The following is a 19,071-nucleotide window of genomic DNA, read 5'->3' on the forward strand; positions in this document are numbered from 1 at the left end:
AAACCAAATTGGCTATTTGATATTAATTTGTTGTCTTCAAGGAACTCGATCCATTGTTTCTTTATTATTCTTTCACACATCTTGCATATTACACTAGTTAGTGATACCGGTCTGTAATTTAAAGGTTCTTCCTTCCTTCGCTCTTATATATGGGAACCACCTCAGCTCTTTTCCATTCTACTGGTACTGTTCCATTTTCTATTGAGCATTTTATGATGTATATAGGACTTGCTAGTTCTTCCCTACATTCTTTCAGTATTCTGCCTGAGACTTCATCTGGTCCCATTGCCTTCTCTTCATCCAGTTCCTTCATTAACTCTTTTATTTCAAGCTTGGTTACTTTAATCTCTTTCATATAGATTGTCTCTCTATTACTCTGTGGCCTCTCAAATTTGGATTCCTTAGTAAAGACCTCCTGGAATTTTTATTTAATAGTTCTGCCATACTTTTGGGTCTTCCACCATCCCGTTCTCTCCTTTTAACCTTTCTATTGTTTCTTTTTGCCTAATTTTTCCATTTATGAATCTATAGAACAATTTTGGTTGCTCCTTACATTTTTCGACAATGTCTTTTTCAAAGTTCTTTTCCTCTTCCTTCCTCACCTTAACATATTCATTTCTCGCTGCTTTGAAGTTTTCCTTATTTGCTGGATTTCTATTTCTCCACCTTTTCCATGCTCCATCTCTTTTCTCCTTTGCCTTGGCACACCTTGCGTGTGTGTGTGTGTGTGTGTGTGTGTGTGTGTGTGTGTGTGTGTGTGTGTGTGTGTGTGTGTGTGTGTGTGTGTGTGTGTGTGTGTGTGTGTGTGTGTGTGTGTGTGTGTGTGTGTGTGTGTGTGTGTGTGTGTGTATTTACCTAGTTGTATTTACCTAGTTGTAGTTTTACAGGGCCTGGGCTTTATGCTCGTGTGGTCCCGTCTCCATGTGTGTGTGTGTGTGTGTAAGTCACTGTTTGATCTGCTGCAGTCTCTGACGAGACAGCCAGACGTTACCCTACGGAACGAGCTCAGAGCTCATTATTTCCGATCTTGGGATAGGTCTGAGACCAGGTGTGTGTGTGTGTGTGTGTGTGTGTGTGTGTGTGTGTGTGTGTGTGTGTGTGTGTGTATTTACCTAGTTGTATTGTACACAGTCCAAGCGAGACTCATAATGTCCTGTCTCCATTTATCTAATTTTTCCTTAAAGTTATGCACATTATGTGCTGTAACAACTTCATTATTCAGTGCATTGCACTTTTCCACCGTTCTGTATGGAAAATTGTATTATCCAATATCCTTCACACACTGCCTCATCCTGATCTTCTTTACATGTCCTATTGTCCTTCTATCTTCTGTCACCAGCACCAGGTCTTCGTTGTCTATCTTTTTAATGCCTTTGACTATCTTGTACATTGTTATTAGGTCTCCTCATTCTCTTCTATCTTTTAAGGTTGGCAGTCCCATTTCCTTCAGCTGCTCTTCATCCTTTAGTTCCGACACCATCTTTGTAGCAATCTTCTGTATCCATTCTAATCTTCTTATATCTTTTTTTAGAGCTTGGAGACCACACCACAGCTGCATATTTCAGCTTTGGACGTATCATGCTTGCGATAATTATTTTCATCGTATCTTTGTCCATGAATTGAAATGCCACTCTTATATTAGTTCAACATTTTATATGATAATCCAAATATCTTGCTGATGTGTTTTTCGGGGTTCAGATTTTTCTGTATAATCACTCCCAGATCTTTTTCATCTCTAGTCTTCATTATTTGTTCCTCTCGCATCAGTTAGTTTCATGCCGGTCTTCTCTTGCTTTTTCCTGGTTCCATTACGTGACATTTCTTGCCATTGAACTCCAATTTCTACTTCTTAACTCCATTCATAGATTTTGTTTATATCTTCCTGTAACAGCAAACAGTCCTCCCAGATTTTGATAACTCTTAGCAGCTTTGCATCATCACCAAATAAATTAATATAACTTTACCCCATTGTGAATGTTGTTTACATAAATCTGAAATATAATGGGGGCTAACACTGATCCTTGTGGCACTCTGCTTGTTACTTTACCCCAAGATGAATATGTATCATTGATCACAGTTCTCCCTGTCCTTCAAATATCCCTTGTCCTTTCTAACAAAGTTCCTTGCAGTCCACCTATGTTCTCTAGTTTCCAAAAGTAGTCTTTCATGAGGGACTTTATCAAAAGCCTTTTTTATGTCCAGGTATACTGTGTTCACCCATCCATCTCTACTTTCCAGTCCTTATATTACTCTCAAGTAGAAGCTGTTCAACACACATGACTGTCCTGTCCTAAACCCAAATTGTCTGTTCAATATGACTTGTTCTTCTTCCAGATGTTTAACCAGTTTTTCTTTGATAATTATATTTCACACAACTTTCCCATAACACTTATAAGTGACACTGGTCTGTAATTTCATGGCTCAGTTGCCTTTCCTCCTTTAAATATCGGTATTACGTTGGCTCTCTTCCATTCTAGTGGAACTTTCCCTCCGTTTGAACTTGTAATTATTTTCCAAATTGGGTCCAACAATTGCTCTTTACATTCTTTTAGCACCTAGCCTGATACACCATCTCTTGGTCCCATTGCTTTTCTGATACCCAAGTTATCTAATAATCTTCCAATATCCTCTTTGTACACTGTGATTTCCTGTAATCCTTGGCAATGCAATGTCCTATTTGGTTCTGTAAAATCCTCTTCTACAGTGAACACAGTTTTGAAGCTCTCATTCATTATTTCACACATTTTCTTCTGTTTGTTATGTCTTCCCTCCTTTAATTATTTTTCTATCACTTCTTTGTTCTTCATCTTTCCATTTATAAATTTGTAGAAAAGTTTGGGTTTAACTTCGCTTTTACACATCACATCTTTCTCAAAGTTTCTTTCTTCTCTTCTTACTCAAATATATTCATTTCTCACATCCTTATACTGTTGTCTGTTATTGTCATTTCTCTGTTTAATGAGTTTCATCCAAGCTTTATCTTTTGTGCCTTTATAGCATCTGTGCATCTAGCATTGTACTAAGCATGTATTTTTTTTTTTAACTCTATAAAAGGTACGTATTTCTTTACTCGTCCATTATATTTCTGTATGAATATTTCATATTTTCCTTGTATCAGCCTTCCATACATAACGTTTCTCCATTCAATATTAGCAAAAAATTCCTTAATTTTTCAAAATCTGCTCTTGCATAATTTAATCTCATTTTTGTAGTCATCCCTGTATCTTATCCTATCATCCTCCTGTATTTCCAGCTCTGATGTCACATGATCACTTCTTCCCATTAGACTAAGGTATTGTATGCTGGGAGGGGGCTCTTGTTTCTTTGTGAATACTAGGTCAAGCAACGATGGTTCTTTTCTCTCCCTGTACCTTGTTGATTCCTCCATCCACTGGTCCATCGTATTAACTATAGTCAACTGTAACACCTCCTCGCTCCATTGTTCAACATTATCCATTGCTACCATCTCTCCAGTTTATTTTTTACAGTTAAAGTCTCCAACTAATAGTATTCTTCCATCTCTTCTTATATTATCTAAGCACTTAATCACCTCTCTTTGCATATCTTTATGTTCCTCAGTGTGTGTGTGTGTGTGTGTGTGTGTATGTTTGAAAGGAGAAAAAGAGAGAACCCAAATTGACAGATTTCACCAAATAGATTGTGGCATTATCAGATAGTCAGCCTTTTCCCACTATCAAGTCAGAGAATCAGTGCCAGTCAGATGTAACACTGCCACTCCTGTAAAACAATAGTTTCTAGTTGAATGTGATGGTTAGTAAGAATCATTGACAATACTTTATAGTATATGATCTCAGGGATGGGAAGGTAGTAAGTGGTATATGGGATTGAAGACCAAACCTTGGTTGTTGTTTGATCAATTTAGGTTGTACAATGTGTAATAGATCATGTTGATTAAGTTAATCTGTGTTGAATAACAGAGAATAGAAAATAGTTGAATAGACATAAATAAAGAAATTTTGGTTGAGATGGTTAGTGACTAAGTAGATATGGCAGGGCATTTTCATGTCTCTTAACTGGCCACTAAATACTGTAACATTTGAGGCATTGAGTAGAAGTTTTTGTCTTAGTGACCATTTTTTTTAGTTTTGTACACTATAGTGTATTCCTGTCCCCTTTCTAATAGTACAACAAAGAATTATGTGGAAAAAAATCACCTCAACTTTAACCTCAACGATAGTACTGACTGACCACTGCTAACAAAGGCATTAGCTCTGCTTAGTATTCATTACTTCCATTCTTCTGAATAATCTAGTCAGAAAGTCTGTATGGCTTAGCACTTTCTTCACCAGGACCTAAACCTTGGAAACCAACATGAGGCACCAGTATTCCACTGATGTTTAGATTTATATTCCCTGTCCTGCTTATTCATGCAAAAACACACCAGGCCACCACAGACTGAGGTGCTGACCAATCAGTGCTTGACATGCTCCGTCAAGTGCCAGGCAGACAATGAGAGTGCCAGAGATACAAAGATTCAACCAATGAGCATCAGTTAGCTTGTTTATTTACTCCCACTTGTTTATTTTTACTTTAGTATTGTTCCAAAACACGAAGGTAGATGTTTTCAGTTACATTTGGGGGGAGGAAAAAATCACCAGGATATCTTTATTGATTGAAAAGATATAGCATTTTGAACGTAAACAAATTTAACGTTTTTCTCATTTTCTTAAAAAAGTGTCACTCAAGACCTTATTTCACTCAGCCTAATTTGCTAGTTGAACTTTAAAATATACAAACTCTATTTTACTTAAGTTTGTTGTGGACTAAATGCAATCTCTTATATATATTACTTTATGTATTTGTTTCAGTGATGGTAGCCTTCATATAGTTCTACAAGAGACACAAGCAAAAATTAACCGAACATTCATCATAGAATCTGGAAGGAGTTGAGGCTTGTGGCTTTTAGTTGCTTGAACAGGCCTCTTCTCTTTTTGTACTTCACTACAAGGTAAGATATGGGCATTGTATCCTTAATTAATTTTGTGGTTGGAAGTGATCTTTATCCATTTATATTTCAGGAACATTACATTTGGTGCCAAGTCAATCACATGCTATAAAAATTAGGCAGTATACTTTATAACATTGTCAGACAAACACTGAAAGGTTGCTCTTTTTCAGCAAAGCATGAAACTAATGGACTGTATTTAACCTATTAAGTTACCTTGTACTGAGCCAATATTATTTTCAAAACATTTGTTGTCTGAGACAAATGTTATTAGCACTGGTGAAGATGACTGCAAGTTCTGAATTAGTTTTCCATGGCTCATGTTCATATACACTTAACAATAATCATCCTCAATTGCTTGACATTCTTTTCATAAGGAGTATTTGTAATATTTGATTTCAGAAGCCTAAATTGCATCACTTCTGACTATAAGATTAGTCATAAATTTACAAACATTTAAAGGTCATATTGTGCTAAGTCATACACAAATAACAAAACTTTTACTGCAGATTTGTGGTGCCTTTATGTATGTTCATGAATTTGCATCAGAGGTTTACAGGTTTTCAGTAATGGCTGCAAAGTTTGCATAGTTATGTTTATGGACATCTTGGAGTTTCATGATACATACCTTAGTAGTTCAGTCAAAACCAATAGTTATTTGGAGGTCCTGTGATGCATTGACCTAGCCCATGGTGTAATTGATTCCTCACATCTTGCAGTGCTATTTATATAGGATAATTATAAGGATAAAAATAGAAAACTAGGACATTTGAAACATTTTACTATCAATTAAAGGGGTTTGGGTATGGCTTGTTTGCACTGAGGTGATCAGGGTCCCCATGGACTCCTGTCAACCCTGAGATCTGGCATAGAACTGCCGCCCAGAGTGACATGCTTGAACTCATATTATACTATTGACAGAAAAGCTTGAGGACTTTCCATTTATTTGCTCTACCCTTGGCTGAAGGATGTGTGAAAAGCAAAGCAAGAGACATGACATCTATGTAGCAGTTGAATGGTCTTGGCAGATCAACTCAGTTTAACTTTTTTTTTTTTTTTTTTTTTTTTATGTGAGGGCTTGACAAATGATTAATTTTATTAGTATTACTGTATATTATTCTTTATTTATTAAGTAGACTAGAAATTCAAAGGGAGTGTCTCAGATGATAGAAAATAATGAGATAAACAGCAGGTATAGCTTTTAAATCTAAATATTCATATTCGGGATAGTCACTGGGCACCACTTAATCATTTGTGATGAGCACCTGTATCTTTCCTTCCTCTTTCATGTTAAGTAACTTCCATGTATATTTAAGATCCAACAATACTGGTAACCAATTATCTGATCATGGCTGCTGTCCTCATGGACCACTCACCCTATCTAACTGATGCTTGGGACTTCCAACTTCCAACATAATCAGTCTGATAAAGTGGTTACTATGAGGACCATAGTCACAATCATACAACTGATTACCCTAAAAAACTTGGTGTGCTGTAACATTTGAATTAAATTCTACCATCTTAGAAACCCTTATTATGTAGTGGTTTAGAGAAACTGAGGTAATCTGCTACAGTTTTCATAGTTGGCCTAGTGCTATTCAGCTGCCACATATATAATACATAACTGGTATTTCTGTAGCCTTACTCTGGTAAATACACCTTGAGCCAAGTTGAAGAGTGATACAATTGGAAAGAGCTCAGACCTTTGGCCAATACTGTATAATGTACTGCAGCCAATAAGCAACTATTAATGAAATTTGTACATTTGGAGCATTTGGTGGGGCAGGCAGCTTGGGGCTGCGTCACCCTGAGCGGAGACTTATCACTGTCAGCGATAGTTGAGTCTTGCATACTTGGTATGAAGAGTTTCAATGGGAGCCACAGTATAACACTTAGTCACCTTTAAAAGGATCATTTGATCAAAGAAAAAAATGCATACGTTCACAAATACATACTCCAGATAATACATTTACAACAAGTTCAGATAACAATAACACCAACAATCAGGTGGATGATGCTATGTACACAGGTGAGCACAGCGGCCGGCACCATGTTGAGCAGTGTGCATCCACCAGCATCATAGAGTCCCCCGGGCGGCCCTGCCACAACGAGGACGCCAGTGAACCACTATCACAGTCTGGTGGCGGCAGCCGTGTGTCAGCTGCCACCACCTTCACTACAACACAATTCCTGAAGCAGCCTAGAGTCCATGCTGGCCACCTTATAAAATAATTTACCTAATAAAATTCTTTAAAAATTAAGAATAACTACGTATCCTTATATCTCCAACGTCACCGGCAATGAAATGTACATAGAGACGCTCTTACCACAAGGGCAGAGGTTGATCTCACATAAAAATAAACATGAAAATATGTACTAGCTTTCTCATGATAACAAGTATGATGATGAAGAATATGAGTGGTGGTGAGAGTGGGCAATAATGAAGAGCCACAAGAGGCTCAGGTGCAGCCCACAGCTGAGGTATGGCTTGTACTCTCCTGGGATTGTCTGCAGGCAATGCCCATCACGGCTTGCCTGAGGCCACCGCATGGGCCCCTGTCACGATGCCTGTTGGGGCCGATACCACCACCACAGGCTTGACCAAGCCCCCAAGCCCACTCCCCAGTGAAGTGGTGTACTGGGTGGAGACCAGTGGGACGCTGGTGGCATTTCCACTAACAGATGCCGCCTTCAGGCCCTTGCTTCCAACGGTGGTGACGGTGCCTGGCACTCCCACCCGCTGTGGCTGAGACACCACCAGTGGGGTTACAATGGGAGGCCCAATGCCGGAAACCAGCGTTCCCATGCTGTTGCCTAGACCTGACACCAGCTGGGTGATGCCTGCAATACAAGGCACCAACATCAAGTAACTTGTTTGTTTCATGGAAAGAAAGTGATATACAAATAAACAGAACTTCAGTAACCATAACAGGATTCTTGCATACCATTATTGTTTACAACAGGAGGCCTGACTCAAGTGCAACAGCTTTGACTAGCTAGCAAGATGCAGCTCGAAGGGAATGTTATGCCTGCTGAGTGCAACCCACCATTGGCGTGAGTTATTGGGAGGTAGGAGGGCAGGAGGGAGGACGTAGCAGCTTGTGTCACCTTGACGGCTGCTGCCGCTCCCCCCACACTTAGGTTGAGTGGCACTGTAGTTATGGTGCCATTGGTACCTGTTTTAGAATATGTGTTAATTGTTGTGACTACATCTTTCAGTATAATGACAAAACTGTAGTGAGTTACTAATTTAGTCAGACACACTATACTGAAATCTATCATTAAAAAATTACTGACCCATTACTATGAGATGACTTCCTCTTTTAGAGAACACTCATCATGTTGAAAGATGGCCTTGATTTTTTTTCCATGAAGTTAAATATCACGAGTAATTTTATTTAAAGAATTTTTTACTTGCTTAGTTAATTACTAAGCAGGGAGTTGAGAACTGTGAAAGGAGTTTTCATTTATTCATTTTTAGATTATATCTACTTGTATACCAACCAATCTGAGAGTTCCTTAACCATAAGTGGCTCAAAGAATATCCTTCTTATATAATGTGCACCATTATATATAAACAGTACTGTAATTAACACACTCATCTTCAAGTAAAAATACATAAAAAAAAATGTATATTCCTTAAGATGGTCATTATTATTTTTTTTTTTTTCCAGGATTTGACCAAATCTGAAAAAAAAAAAAGATATATTGACTCACCAATTTAGCCAAATTTAATTTCACTAGATTTGGTACATCAGAATTTTTTTTTTTTTTTTCCACCATTCCTTAAGCCTGTAAAAAAAAAAAAATGCCTACAGGTATGCGCTTTGTTATCGGATAATTATTTTTCCCATTTTGTCGATTTATCACTATCACCAATACTTTATGGTTTCAAAGTAGCAATAATCAATAATTTTAGTTTTTGTAACATGAACATAATGAAGTTTTTATTTTAACAGTCAAAATGAAATGTAATCATTTTATTTAAAACAGTACTTTTCATTAATGAAGAGAAAGGATAAACATTGAATCCAATTTTTTTCAAAGATTTTTCAAGTTTTCAAGGACAAAGATAAAAATACAGATTTGGGCTTATCGATTTCTTGTTATTGCCTGCGCTTACATCAGAATTTTGGATTTATCATTAATCGGCAAATAAATTAATCAATTTATCAGTTATTGTGACTTTCTTTTCTTTATCATGTCCAGCTGAGTATAACAACAGACAAGGATTATGAGAAAGAAAGTGGATTGATGAGAGGATAGTGCTGGACTGGTATGGAAGGAAAGATGAGTAAATCTGGTAGAATACAATAAGTACATCCTGCTTGGAAGTATAATTCATACCCTGACCCACACACTGTATAGCATTCAGCAATCCTAGACACTAGGTGATTTGTGTTATTCACTCATGTCTCAAGCTGACAAAGTATAAGATAGCCTTTATACAGCTTTATACATGCAGTAAATTTTGGTGAGCTTAGTAAGGATATAACTTAAGGCCATGACTTGCATACCACACTCATGCATGAATTTAAAAAAATTCAAGGGACAACTTTTTTAATATCTAAGTTGTTAATTTAACCAATTTTTAGAGATTCAATGCAACTGTGAAAAAGATTCAAGTTATTCTATTGCAAGGCTGTCTTATTTTCAGCTTTAATAACCTATACAGTAATCTCACCACATTTTCATATTAATACAATGGCATTTGCAATTTTATAAATAAAAAGCTTTGGTGAACAACCCAATATTCTTCTACTTCTAATCACATAACTAATTCATTCAAGTCCAGTAACAACTTGGATAGCAAGTTCATCAAATTTGGTAGTTTATTCAATTTATTGTCATTCTCAATCTTTTCTTTCTAAAGACTAATTCTACAAGGGGAAAAAATTAATGTTTAACATATATATATATATATATATATATATATATATATATATATATATATATATATATATATATATATATATATATATATATAACAGTGTATGTATAGACCTGCCTTGTGTATGAGGGAGGGTTCGTGGGGTGGTAGGCATGGCCAAGTGGAGAGCCTGTACACCATTCTTGAAGGCAACCATCATGGGAGCAGCAGTTGCAGCTCCAGTCTTGGCCTCTTCAGGGTTGTCTCCACGATCCAGCCCTTCAGTGGTGGCTGGGGAGTGAAAGATAATTTATTACATCATTTTGTTCATTTAATTCTTTTGCTAGTGCTCACCAACTTACTTATGTCTCACTGTCCTAAGCTTTAATCTCAACAGCACCATTATCAATCTCTGACTCTACAATAGCACAACAATTAACCACAATCTTCTCTGTTGGTTATCCTCCAATCCTAGGCCAATTCAATCTTACTTCTTGAGCTGCATAATCATAAAATAATATTTTTTCCTACAAGGAACATCACAAGCAATAGATATAACAGCTGATCCCATAATTCTCTGTTTAAATGAAATTCATTCATCCCTTATCAAAACTTTCTTCCCAATAAATATAACAAAATATCACGGTTACTTAATTTGACAATATTTTTATAAGTATATGACAATAAATTTATAATTTAAAGACTTGAAATTAAAAGTTCATCAGAATACTAGACATGTATTTTATTACCTACTAAATATAAAGAAAATGACACATGAAATATTAGCAATACAAGCATAACTGTGAATTAATTTAGTTGTCACTATTACCATTCACCTTCCAATAATTCTCTAAATTTTGTGTATGGTGTGCAACACAAGATGCATGTCTGTGGTGTGCATATATATATATATATATATATATATATATATATATATATATATATATATATATATATATATATATATACTAACCTGGATGGGCAAGGGTAATCGTGAGAGGCTTGGCGCCATTAGGAGCATGATCAGCAGGTAGCAGCTTGTACCCTTCAGGAGTGATAACTTGTATTGCTGGTTGGCCTAAGAGACCCCCTGGGGCACCATTGAGCTGCACACCACCAGCCACCAAATGTGCTGGCAGGTGAATGCCAGCTGTACCACCCATGATTGACAGGTGGTCACCAGCCACTGTAGTAACAGTGTCCCTGGTGGCACTGGTTGGTCCTGAGCTTACCTCAACTGCTTGCCATGCCTCTTCCCCTCCTGTACCTGTGGCAGTAGTGAAAGTGGGTTGTTGATAAGGTTGTTGTGTGCCCCAATCTGTGGCATGGTGGGGGGATCGGCCTGGCTGAGACACCATCTGAGGTGCTCTGGAGGGTTCCACCATGCTAGTGGATAAATTCAGTGGCTGATTGGGATCTGTAAAATGCTGGTCCCTTGGGGCTGCCATCCCAGGACCACTGTCAGCCAGGGTGGTGCTTGGTACAGATGGTGGTGGGCGGGCTGGAGGTTCTGGATGTAGACGAGGTGATGCAGGAGATACTTGAGTACCAGCATCCCGAGCATCATCCTCTAGATCAGGCTGCTCTGAGGCAGTAGTAGTAGACTTGGTTTCCTTGTCACGGTGCTGATCAAGGGAAGCCATGTCTGGTAACAGAGCATTAAAGTCAATATGGTCCCAACGGGCTGACAGTTCCTTTTTGAGTGCTGAAAGCTTCTGCTGGTGGGCAATCTTCTCCCGGGCAAGACGCTCCATTTCATGTTCATACTCTCGCTCCTTCCTCTTCAAGCTCTGCCAAACATAAGTCAAACCTTATGAAAACCTAATGCTTGCTATCTCAACTCTCACCACACATCAATACCACTCTACTGTACTTCAAGAAGCCTTCATCATCCAGCAGAGCACACTGACCAATAACATCAGTAATCCTTTTTAATAAAACACTTATAACACTCAGCCATTGAAATTGTCATAAGCTTAATTTTTTTGTGAAACAACAATAAGTAATCGAGTTACTCTATCAAATTCACTTAATTTTGAGTAGTCAATGCTGTTTCTACAATTCCAGTCTAATTACTTACAGTAACTTTCTAAGATCAGCTTTATCATATGAGCTTGTTTGAGTGCCAAAATATACATAGGTAAATTTTCTGAAAAGATCATAAAAGAAATGCAAGATGTCACAGAATCATAAAACAAGTATTACATAATGGTGCACAAGAACAACTTTAGCTTCATCAACCAATTCCATCATGATCCAATCACCCAATTTTCAAATTATCATTCTGTGTAGACGAGAGAGAGAGAGAGAGAGAGAGAGAGAGAGAGAGAGAGAGAGAGAGAGAGAGAGAGAGAGAGAGAGAGAGAGAGAGAGAGAGACTAAATTTCAATCAAGAAAATCCAACATTGTTTGAAAATACATGATAAATTACATTAAATATACTTGTTAATGAACACATAATAAACCATAACTTGGTTTATTTTACATTATGGTTTAAAATGCAACACTCAAAACTTTAAAAAAAAAAAAAAAATTATATTAAAAAATAATGGATGATATGATAGAAAAGTGCCTTTGAATAAATTAGTGTATACTGTACACATGGCTTAAGATCCCAAGGAGGAATATGGGAAGTGATGTGACAGAACAGCTACAAATAGAATTTACTGAACTACATATATGAGTCTGGCACATAAAGAAAGCCAATTCAATGTTTTGTGCTTCTCTTGGCATGGAAAATCACTGCTTACTACTATTACACCCTCTTGAAAGCAACTTAATAACACTATATCTCCACCATTTATGTTATGGATCACAATGATGTCAAAGGAACTGCCCAATATATCAACTTCTCCCAATGGTAGTAAAAAAAGAGAAGCAACTTAACCATTTATAAGTGTTACTAATATTCATCCTTTCAAATTGTTATCACTTAGCAAGTTTTATTATTTTTTTTGTTTATTTGTTTTTCTTTTACTGCTTTCATATCATCTCTTAATTTCATTATAAAGTAAAGGCACTCAATTTTACACAATTTCTTCCAATGCATAAATGAGACACAGTAACAATATGCATCAACATGTGCCATCCAGATTCTATTCCATTTAAATACCAGCACAGAGCTACTTCTTTAAAGGGGGTCATTCCCATGCATGTCAGTGGTGATGAAAGGGGGGTTGAGATGAGACACCTGGGGTGAAGAAGCCAAGATAAATCAATACCTATGACGTCATTTCTTAAGCCAGGCAAGTGGCAACTAAGAACAGAGTGACGTAAAGTTTCTGGCTAAAAATATATTATGCAGGAGTAAGATGATGGTTCAAAGTTGCTAATTTTTACACAAGAATTAATGAGGATGCGAATATAACAATCAGCATCTCTCAAAAAATTCATTAAAATGTATGCGGATCACAGTCCTACAGGACTGAAGTAACAGAGGCCACTCTTAATGTGAAGTTGGCACATGAAAATAAAAAGGTGTTAACCCTCTAACTCCCTATCTTGTGACACACCTGGCATGCAATGATATGGGGCTTATCACACTATAACCTTAATTATACATGCACACCTAGTCAGGTTGTACTACCGATGATAACGATACGAAGGGCCACATCACTCACTTGGATGTGTTTGTGGGCGGCCTTGAGGATGGTCTGGTTGGATATCTTCTTGTCATCCATGGAGGGCAGCTGCCGCCTTAAGGTTTCAAAGCATTCCTTCAGGTGCGCACGGCGATTCTTCTCCAGTTTATTGTGCACCTCCCGTGATGGAGTACTTCTGTGGGAGAGGCAAGTGGGAAGGAAAGTTTGAGACTATTGAATAGTATTCGTTTTTTGTTCATGGAAAACTTTCTAATAATATATCCAACAAATTGGGCAGATTTCTAATTCTTTCATTATTCTCTAAGATAATTAATGCTTCGAGACACACCCTGAACGCTTCTTATCATCCTTAAAGGATGGGTCATCAGGAGAGTACAGCCCATGGTGAGAGAAGGTGCTGTGATGGGCGGGGGATAAAGTAAGCGACTTTGTCAGGCCATTGTTAAGGTGTGGCCCAGGCTGGTGCTGCTGCTGATGATGAGTAGCGTCGGGCCCCAAACGAGGGGGCAGGCTGGAGGTGTCGCCTGTGCTACTGGAGCTGGAGGGCGGCGACGAGGACTCCTGCCGGAAGACGCTGAGCAGTCCTAGCGGGGACGGGGATGCTGCCGGCGACCCGGGATAAGACAGCGAAGTCCGCGGAGAGGTGTGGTGCTGTCCCCCACCCTGCGTCTGTCCACTGGGAGTGCCCCTTACGCCTAGCGTGGGCGTGGACAGCGCTGGTACCCGTCGTTGTTGAGGTGGCTCGTCGCGAGCGTGGGCGGGGCTGGTAGGGGCAGTGCGGGGCGCAGGCGGCGGGGAATTCGGCCCCACGCCCCGGTGATTACTGTTATGGTGATGGTGGTGATGATGATGGTGGTGGTGGTGGTGGTTGTTGTGGTGATGGTTGTTGTGAGGGTGGTGATGGGGGATGGTCGTTGGCGCGGCCCTGGGAAGGTTATCAGCCGTCCGCTGCACTACAGCCTCCCGTTTCACCCCCTCGTCCTCCCCTCCTTCCTCTCCTCCCTCATCTGCAACAACAAAATGAGTTAGTCACCCTAAGGACATCACAGATCCCGGCGCTCCAATGCAAGAAAAACAAACGCCAAAACATTAATAGAAGGGGTTACCATGCAGACGTGGATGCAGACATGGGAGGGCAGGCTAGCTGTGTGGAAGGCGGAGTTCTGCGCGCGCACGTGGAAGTGAAGACTGACGCGGCCCTTTGACTGTTTATGTAACAACACATGTGGCGACCATAACGGGCCGCCCTCCACACAACCACCCTAGTCTCTGCCGCCACCATCCTGCCACCTACTACACGCAATCCCAAATGAGCATCTTTGACTTTATTTTATTCATTTTCCTATGGAGAATATCTTCACTTTTTGCAACCTAGTTTGCGCAGCATCACTTCTACCCTGGCAGGCACTGATTCAGCACCTGTCAGGTCAAGCTATCTCGTCAAGTAGTACATTGGCTTTGTAAACTTGCTGGTGCACCAGACTTGAGTGGACATCAGATTCATCCACTTGCTGGGCCAATCTTTTTATTATTTTATTATTATTTTATTTATTTATTTATTTATTTATTATTATTATTATTATTTTTTTTTTTACTGTTGACTTAGTTTGAATGTCGTGGTGGATCGTTTTAACACTTCCTCCTACTTGCTGAATCACGTATCTAAACACACATGCCTACACACACGCACGCTGTAAAACATACGCACATGGTCATGTAAGTACATTCACACTAACGTAGTATACACGCGACAAGTGACTATAAATAAATCGTATCAAAGCAGCAGCGGCGCAAGGATGAAGGGAGTGACGCTGCTGTGACCTTCGTGCCAAGTAACCTGTTTTGGACACCAGCAGGTTGCCGCCGCCACCCGCCATCACCGCTCGCCTCTTGCCTACCATGGTGATTTAACTTCCTGTCAGGTCAGCAAAGTTCAGCAACGGCAAGAGGAAAGGCGAGCGACGAGCGAAGCAGATGTCTGTGTGACCTTTCTGCGACTTCAGCTTAGGAGTCCAAAACTGCTACTCGAGGAACACACACACACACACACACACAGAGAGAGAGAGAGAGAGAGAGAGAGAGAGAGAGAGAGAGAGAGAGAGAGAGAGAGAGAGAGAGAGATGCATGTGACAATAAAATCCTCTGAAGCTAGTTATGTTCATCAAGTGGCACGTACACAAGAGACGGAAATATGACACACACACACACACACACTTTCGTCAATGTGGACAAAAGCCATGTCATGGAAATGGGAAAAAGTGAAAGACGACCAGTGGGAATCTATAAGATGGGAGATGGAGTAGAACTAGAAAAAGTAAAAAAGGAAAAGGACTTGGGAGTGACAATGGAAGAAAACAATCAACCTGTAAGCCATATTGATAGAATTTTCAGAGAGACGTGTAATTTGCTAAGGAATATTGGATTAGCATTTCACTATATGGACAAAGAAATGATGAAGAAATTGATAAGTACTAAAATAAGACCTAGATTGGAATATGCAGGAGTTGTGTGGATTCCCCATAAAAAGAAACACATAAGGAAATTGGAGACTACAAAAAATGGCTACAAGAATGGTTCCAGAATTTAAAGGGATGACATATGAGGAGAGACTAAAAGCTATGGATCTACCAACCCTGGAACAGAGAAGAGAGAGAGGGGATCTGATACAAGTTTATAAATTGATTAACGGAATGGATCAAGTGGATAATGAGAAACTAATCCTCAGAGAAGAATATGACATTAGAAGCACAAGATCGCATAGTAAGAAACTGAGGAAGGGAAGATGTCTGAGAGATGTTAAAAAATTTAGTTTCCCGCAAAGATGTGTTGAGACTTGGAACAGTTTGAGTGAGGAAATGGTGTCAGCAAAGAGTGTACATAGTTTTAAAGAGAAATTGGATAAGTGTATATATGGAGACGGGGCCACACGAGCATAAAGCCCAGGCCCTGTAAAACTACAACTAGGTAAATACAACTAGGTAAACACACACACACACACACACACACACACACACACACACGACCTTCATAGATATTGCGTACCTCCTCGCCTCCGGGCACCGCCGCTATCAAAATACCTGAGAGGGGGTGCACGTGAGGGAAGGTGTGGGGGAGTAAGGTACGAAGTGGCAACAGGACCCAACACACCACTAGCCATGCCGAGCGACGTTGCTATATCGTATTTGGCAACCTGGCAAGTGCACTAGCTCCCTCCTTCCCTCCCTCTCCCCCCTTCTACCTCTCACTCCTGTCTCTCACCCTCCACCACCCACAAGCCTAACCCTCTCCCACCAAACCACCCTACCATCCACCTACCCCCACCGACCGTTTCCACATCCACACGTCCCCTTCGCCCACACACACACACACACACACACACACACACACACACACATACGGCCTTCATTCTACCATATGGATTGAAGGAATGATAAGGTTGCTGACAAATTACATAAGATCAAAGTCGTCTTCTACTTTTACACACGCAAGTCCTTTACTACCTGTCTTTCAAAAGAATTAATTTATGCCTGTCCTTCCATCCACCCTGTGTGTGTGTGTGTGTGTGTGTGTGTGTGTGTGTGTGTGTGTGTGTGTTTACTCGTGCGTATGTACACGTACATTCCCTTCAATGGCCACACTTGTTCCATTTGAAAGCTGCTCCCAGACACCTGTACACCAGCAACATTCCACTGCGCTCTCTCTCTCTCTCTCTCTCTCTCTCTCTAATAATAAAATAATAATAATAATAATAATAATAACAATTTATGTCCGTGCCAAAAGGTATATGGGTGTCATAAGATCTAGCAGGGTGCCGGAAAGAAAGGTGCCAAGACTAGGGCGCTACAAAAATAACAAACGACCTCAGGGTTTCAAGGGCCAGAGGTTATCTGTCAGGAGCAGCAGTTCCCCTGGATAAGAAAAGTCCCCATTGAGGACCAAATGAGTGTCAAAGGGTGCCAAGGCTGTCAGGGGTGCTGCAGCATGTCAGGGGACAGTGACAAGAGGCATTCGAGTTCACAGGGACAGGGGAAGTGGTGGGAGGTGGTAGTCCAGGATGTGGTGATGGATGCCGGAGATCTATTTAAAACGACGAAGCAGGGATCTAAGGGGTTTCCAGGGAAGAAGGGAGAACTGGGTTGGGGACTCTTAGCTCTCAGACTCGCCACCTGCACTAGCTTTCGCCTTTCACGCCACAGGGATGGGTGTCGGCTGTATAGGAGTGAGTGTTTCAGTGTGTGGCGTCAGCAGTGTTGCGTTGTTCCTGATCAGGCCGACGTGTCCAACGCCCGTCTGTTAATGGAGGGAGGCCCAGCACCGCCTTACCGTCCGCGAGGTAGTTGTAGATCCATTTCTTCTTAGGTGGATGAGACCACTTCTCCGTGCGGTCGGGCTGCTTGAGGCCCATCTTCACCATGGGCCCGGGTCGGTGCGTTCGGCTACACCTACACAACACCGACTCCCTACACTGGGCACTCAACTCATCACGGTCCTTGCGAGCATGGCAGTCACTTTATGTGTTCCTCCACGAGCGTAGCGCCTCCTCCCGCACACTCCTCTCCGCCGCTACACTCCCACTCATGCTCTGCCGCCAATCTCGTACAGTCTATCAGCCGACCTTGAGGCCCGGCTGGCTGGCTGGGTGGCTGGCCAAACAGGCTGTCCCTTACCCTCAGTGCGGGCTACGGGGGACAAGCGGGCTCTGGGAGCAGGACAGGAGACGTGGTTGCCACCTGCAGCTGGTCCCGACACCTGAGTTTTGACTAGAGGCAACACTGGGGCGGCGAGCGTGATACTCCCGCGACCGACGGAGAAGTGCGTCCTCCTCCCCCGGCGCCCCAGCTAGGACTGCCGCGCCGCCGCCTGCCAGCCACCTCCCCCCACCACCCCGCTCCCCTTGCAGCAGCACGTTGGGGGAAGGGAGGAAGAGGGTCAGACGGTGGCACTATACGCGGGTCACGCAGGTCACACCGACTGTCACTATGGCCACTACCTAAGCAGCGCCGTGCAGAATGCGCCTGTGTGTGTGTGTGTGTGTGTGTGTGTGTGTGTGTGTGTGTGTGCTATTTAACAGGGCGTACGTACAGGTTGTGTAGACGTGCGAGCGGTGTACACACGACCCAGTAGAGTCCGTCATGCGTCAGCTGATCGCGGCCTGCACCACCTACCTCCCTTCCCCCACTCCGCTACGCCCCCACCGTCACCCTCATCCCGTCATGAATGTTCCCTTACCCCTGTGTGCACAGCCATGGTTAACTTGCAACATTATTAGCAACAACAGCCACGACAATAAAGATGGTAATGAACACTAAATAAATCCCAACGTTACTTATTGAGAGAGAGAGAGAGAGAGAGAGAGAGAGAGAGAGAGAGAGAGAGAGAGAGAGAGAGAGAGAGAGAGAGAGAGAGAGAGAGAGAGAGAGAGAGAGAGAGAGAGAGAGTGACCTAGACATCATTGATCGGCCCACACCAGGGCACACCGTCTAGGGGGGAGTAGGAGGGAAAAGGAAGAGAGAGAGAGAGAGGAGAGAGAGAGAGAGAGAGAGAGAGAGAGAGAGAGAGAGAGAGAGAGAGAGAGAGAGAGAGAGAGAGAGAGAGAGATTTTAACATACCATTTAGATAAAATTAGTACATAC

At 41.1% G+C, this 19,071-nt stretch overlaps 2 protein-coding genes across 7 annotated transcripts in view; one reads left to right on the forward strand and one right to left on the reverse strand.

The window, feature by feature from the left end:
* LOC123498709 (heat shock 70 kDa protein 14-like) overlaps nt 1-7,227 on the forward strand; it is a 31,374-nt gene extending 24,147 nt beyond the window's left edge. For all 4 annotated transcript variants that reach the window (XM_045246074.1, XM_045246077.1, XM_045246078.1 and 1 more), the window contains 2 exons: nt 4,830-4,969; nt 6,996-7,227. In XM_045246074.1, coding sequence (XP_045102009.1) covers nt 4,830-4,911 — 82 coding nt within the window. In that variant the 3' untranslated portion in view covers nt 4,912-4,969; nt 6,996-7,227. The remainder of the gene's footprint in view (nt 1-4,829; nt 4,970-6,995) is intronic.
* Nucleotides 5,731-19,071, reverse strand: part of LOC123498708 (max-binding protein MNT-like) — a 34,162-nt gene continuing 20,821 nt past the window's right edge. Inside the window, exons 1-7 of one of the 3 annotated variants that reach the window (XM_045246071.1) lie at nt 17,762-18,283; nt 13,767-14,445; nt 13,457-13,613; nt 10,810-11,626; nt 9,975-10,127; nt 8,014-8,142; nt 5,731-7,807 (exon numbers count right to left, since the gene is read on the reverse strand). In XM_045246071.1, coding sequence (XP_045102006.1) covers nt 7,491-7,807; nt 8,014-8,142; nt 9,975-10,127; nt 10,810-11,626; nt 13,457-13,613; nt 13,767-14,445; nt 17,762-17,852 — 2,343 coding nt within the window. In that variant the 5' untranslated portion in view covers nt 17,853-18,283 and the 3' untranslated portion in view covers nt 5,731-7,490. Of the gene's footprint in view, nt 7,808-7,911; nt 8,143-9,974; nt 10,128-10,809; nt 11,627-13,456; nt 13,614-13,766; nt 14,446-17,761; nt 18,284-19,071 lie in introns of those variants that run through there. The other 2 variants (XM_045246073.1, XM_045246072.1) reach the window with 2 other exon arrangements.

Source organism: Portunus trituberculatus, chromosome 48, assembly GCF_017591435.1.
Source record: "Portunus trituberculatus isolate SZX2019 chromosome 48, ASM1759143v1, whole genome shotgun sequence".
In the NCBI taxonomy this organism is placed as follows: domain Eukaryota; kingdom Metazoa; phylum Arthropoda; class Malacostraca; order Decapoda; family Portunidae; genus Portunus; species Portunus trituberculatus.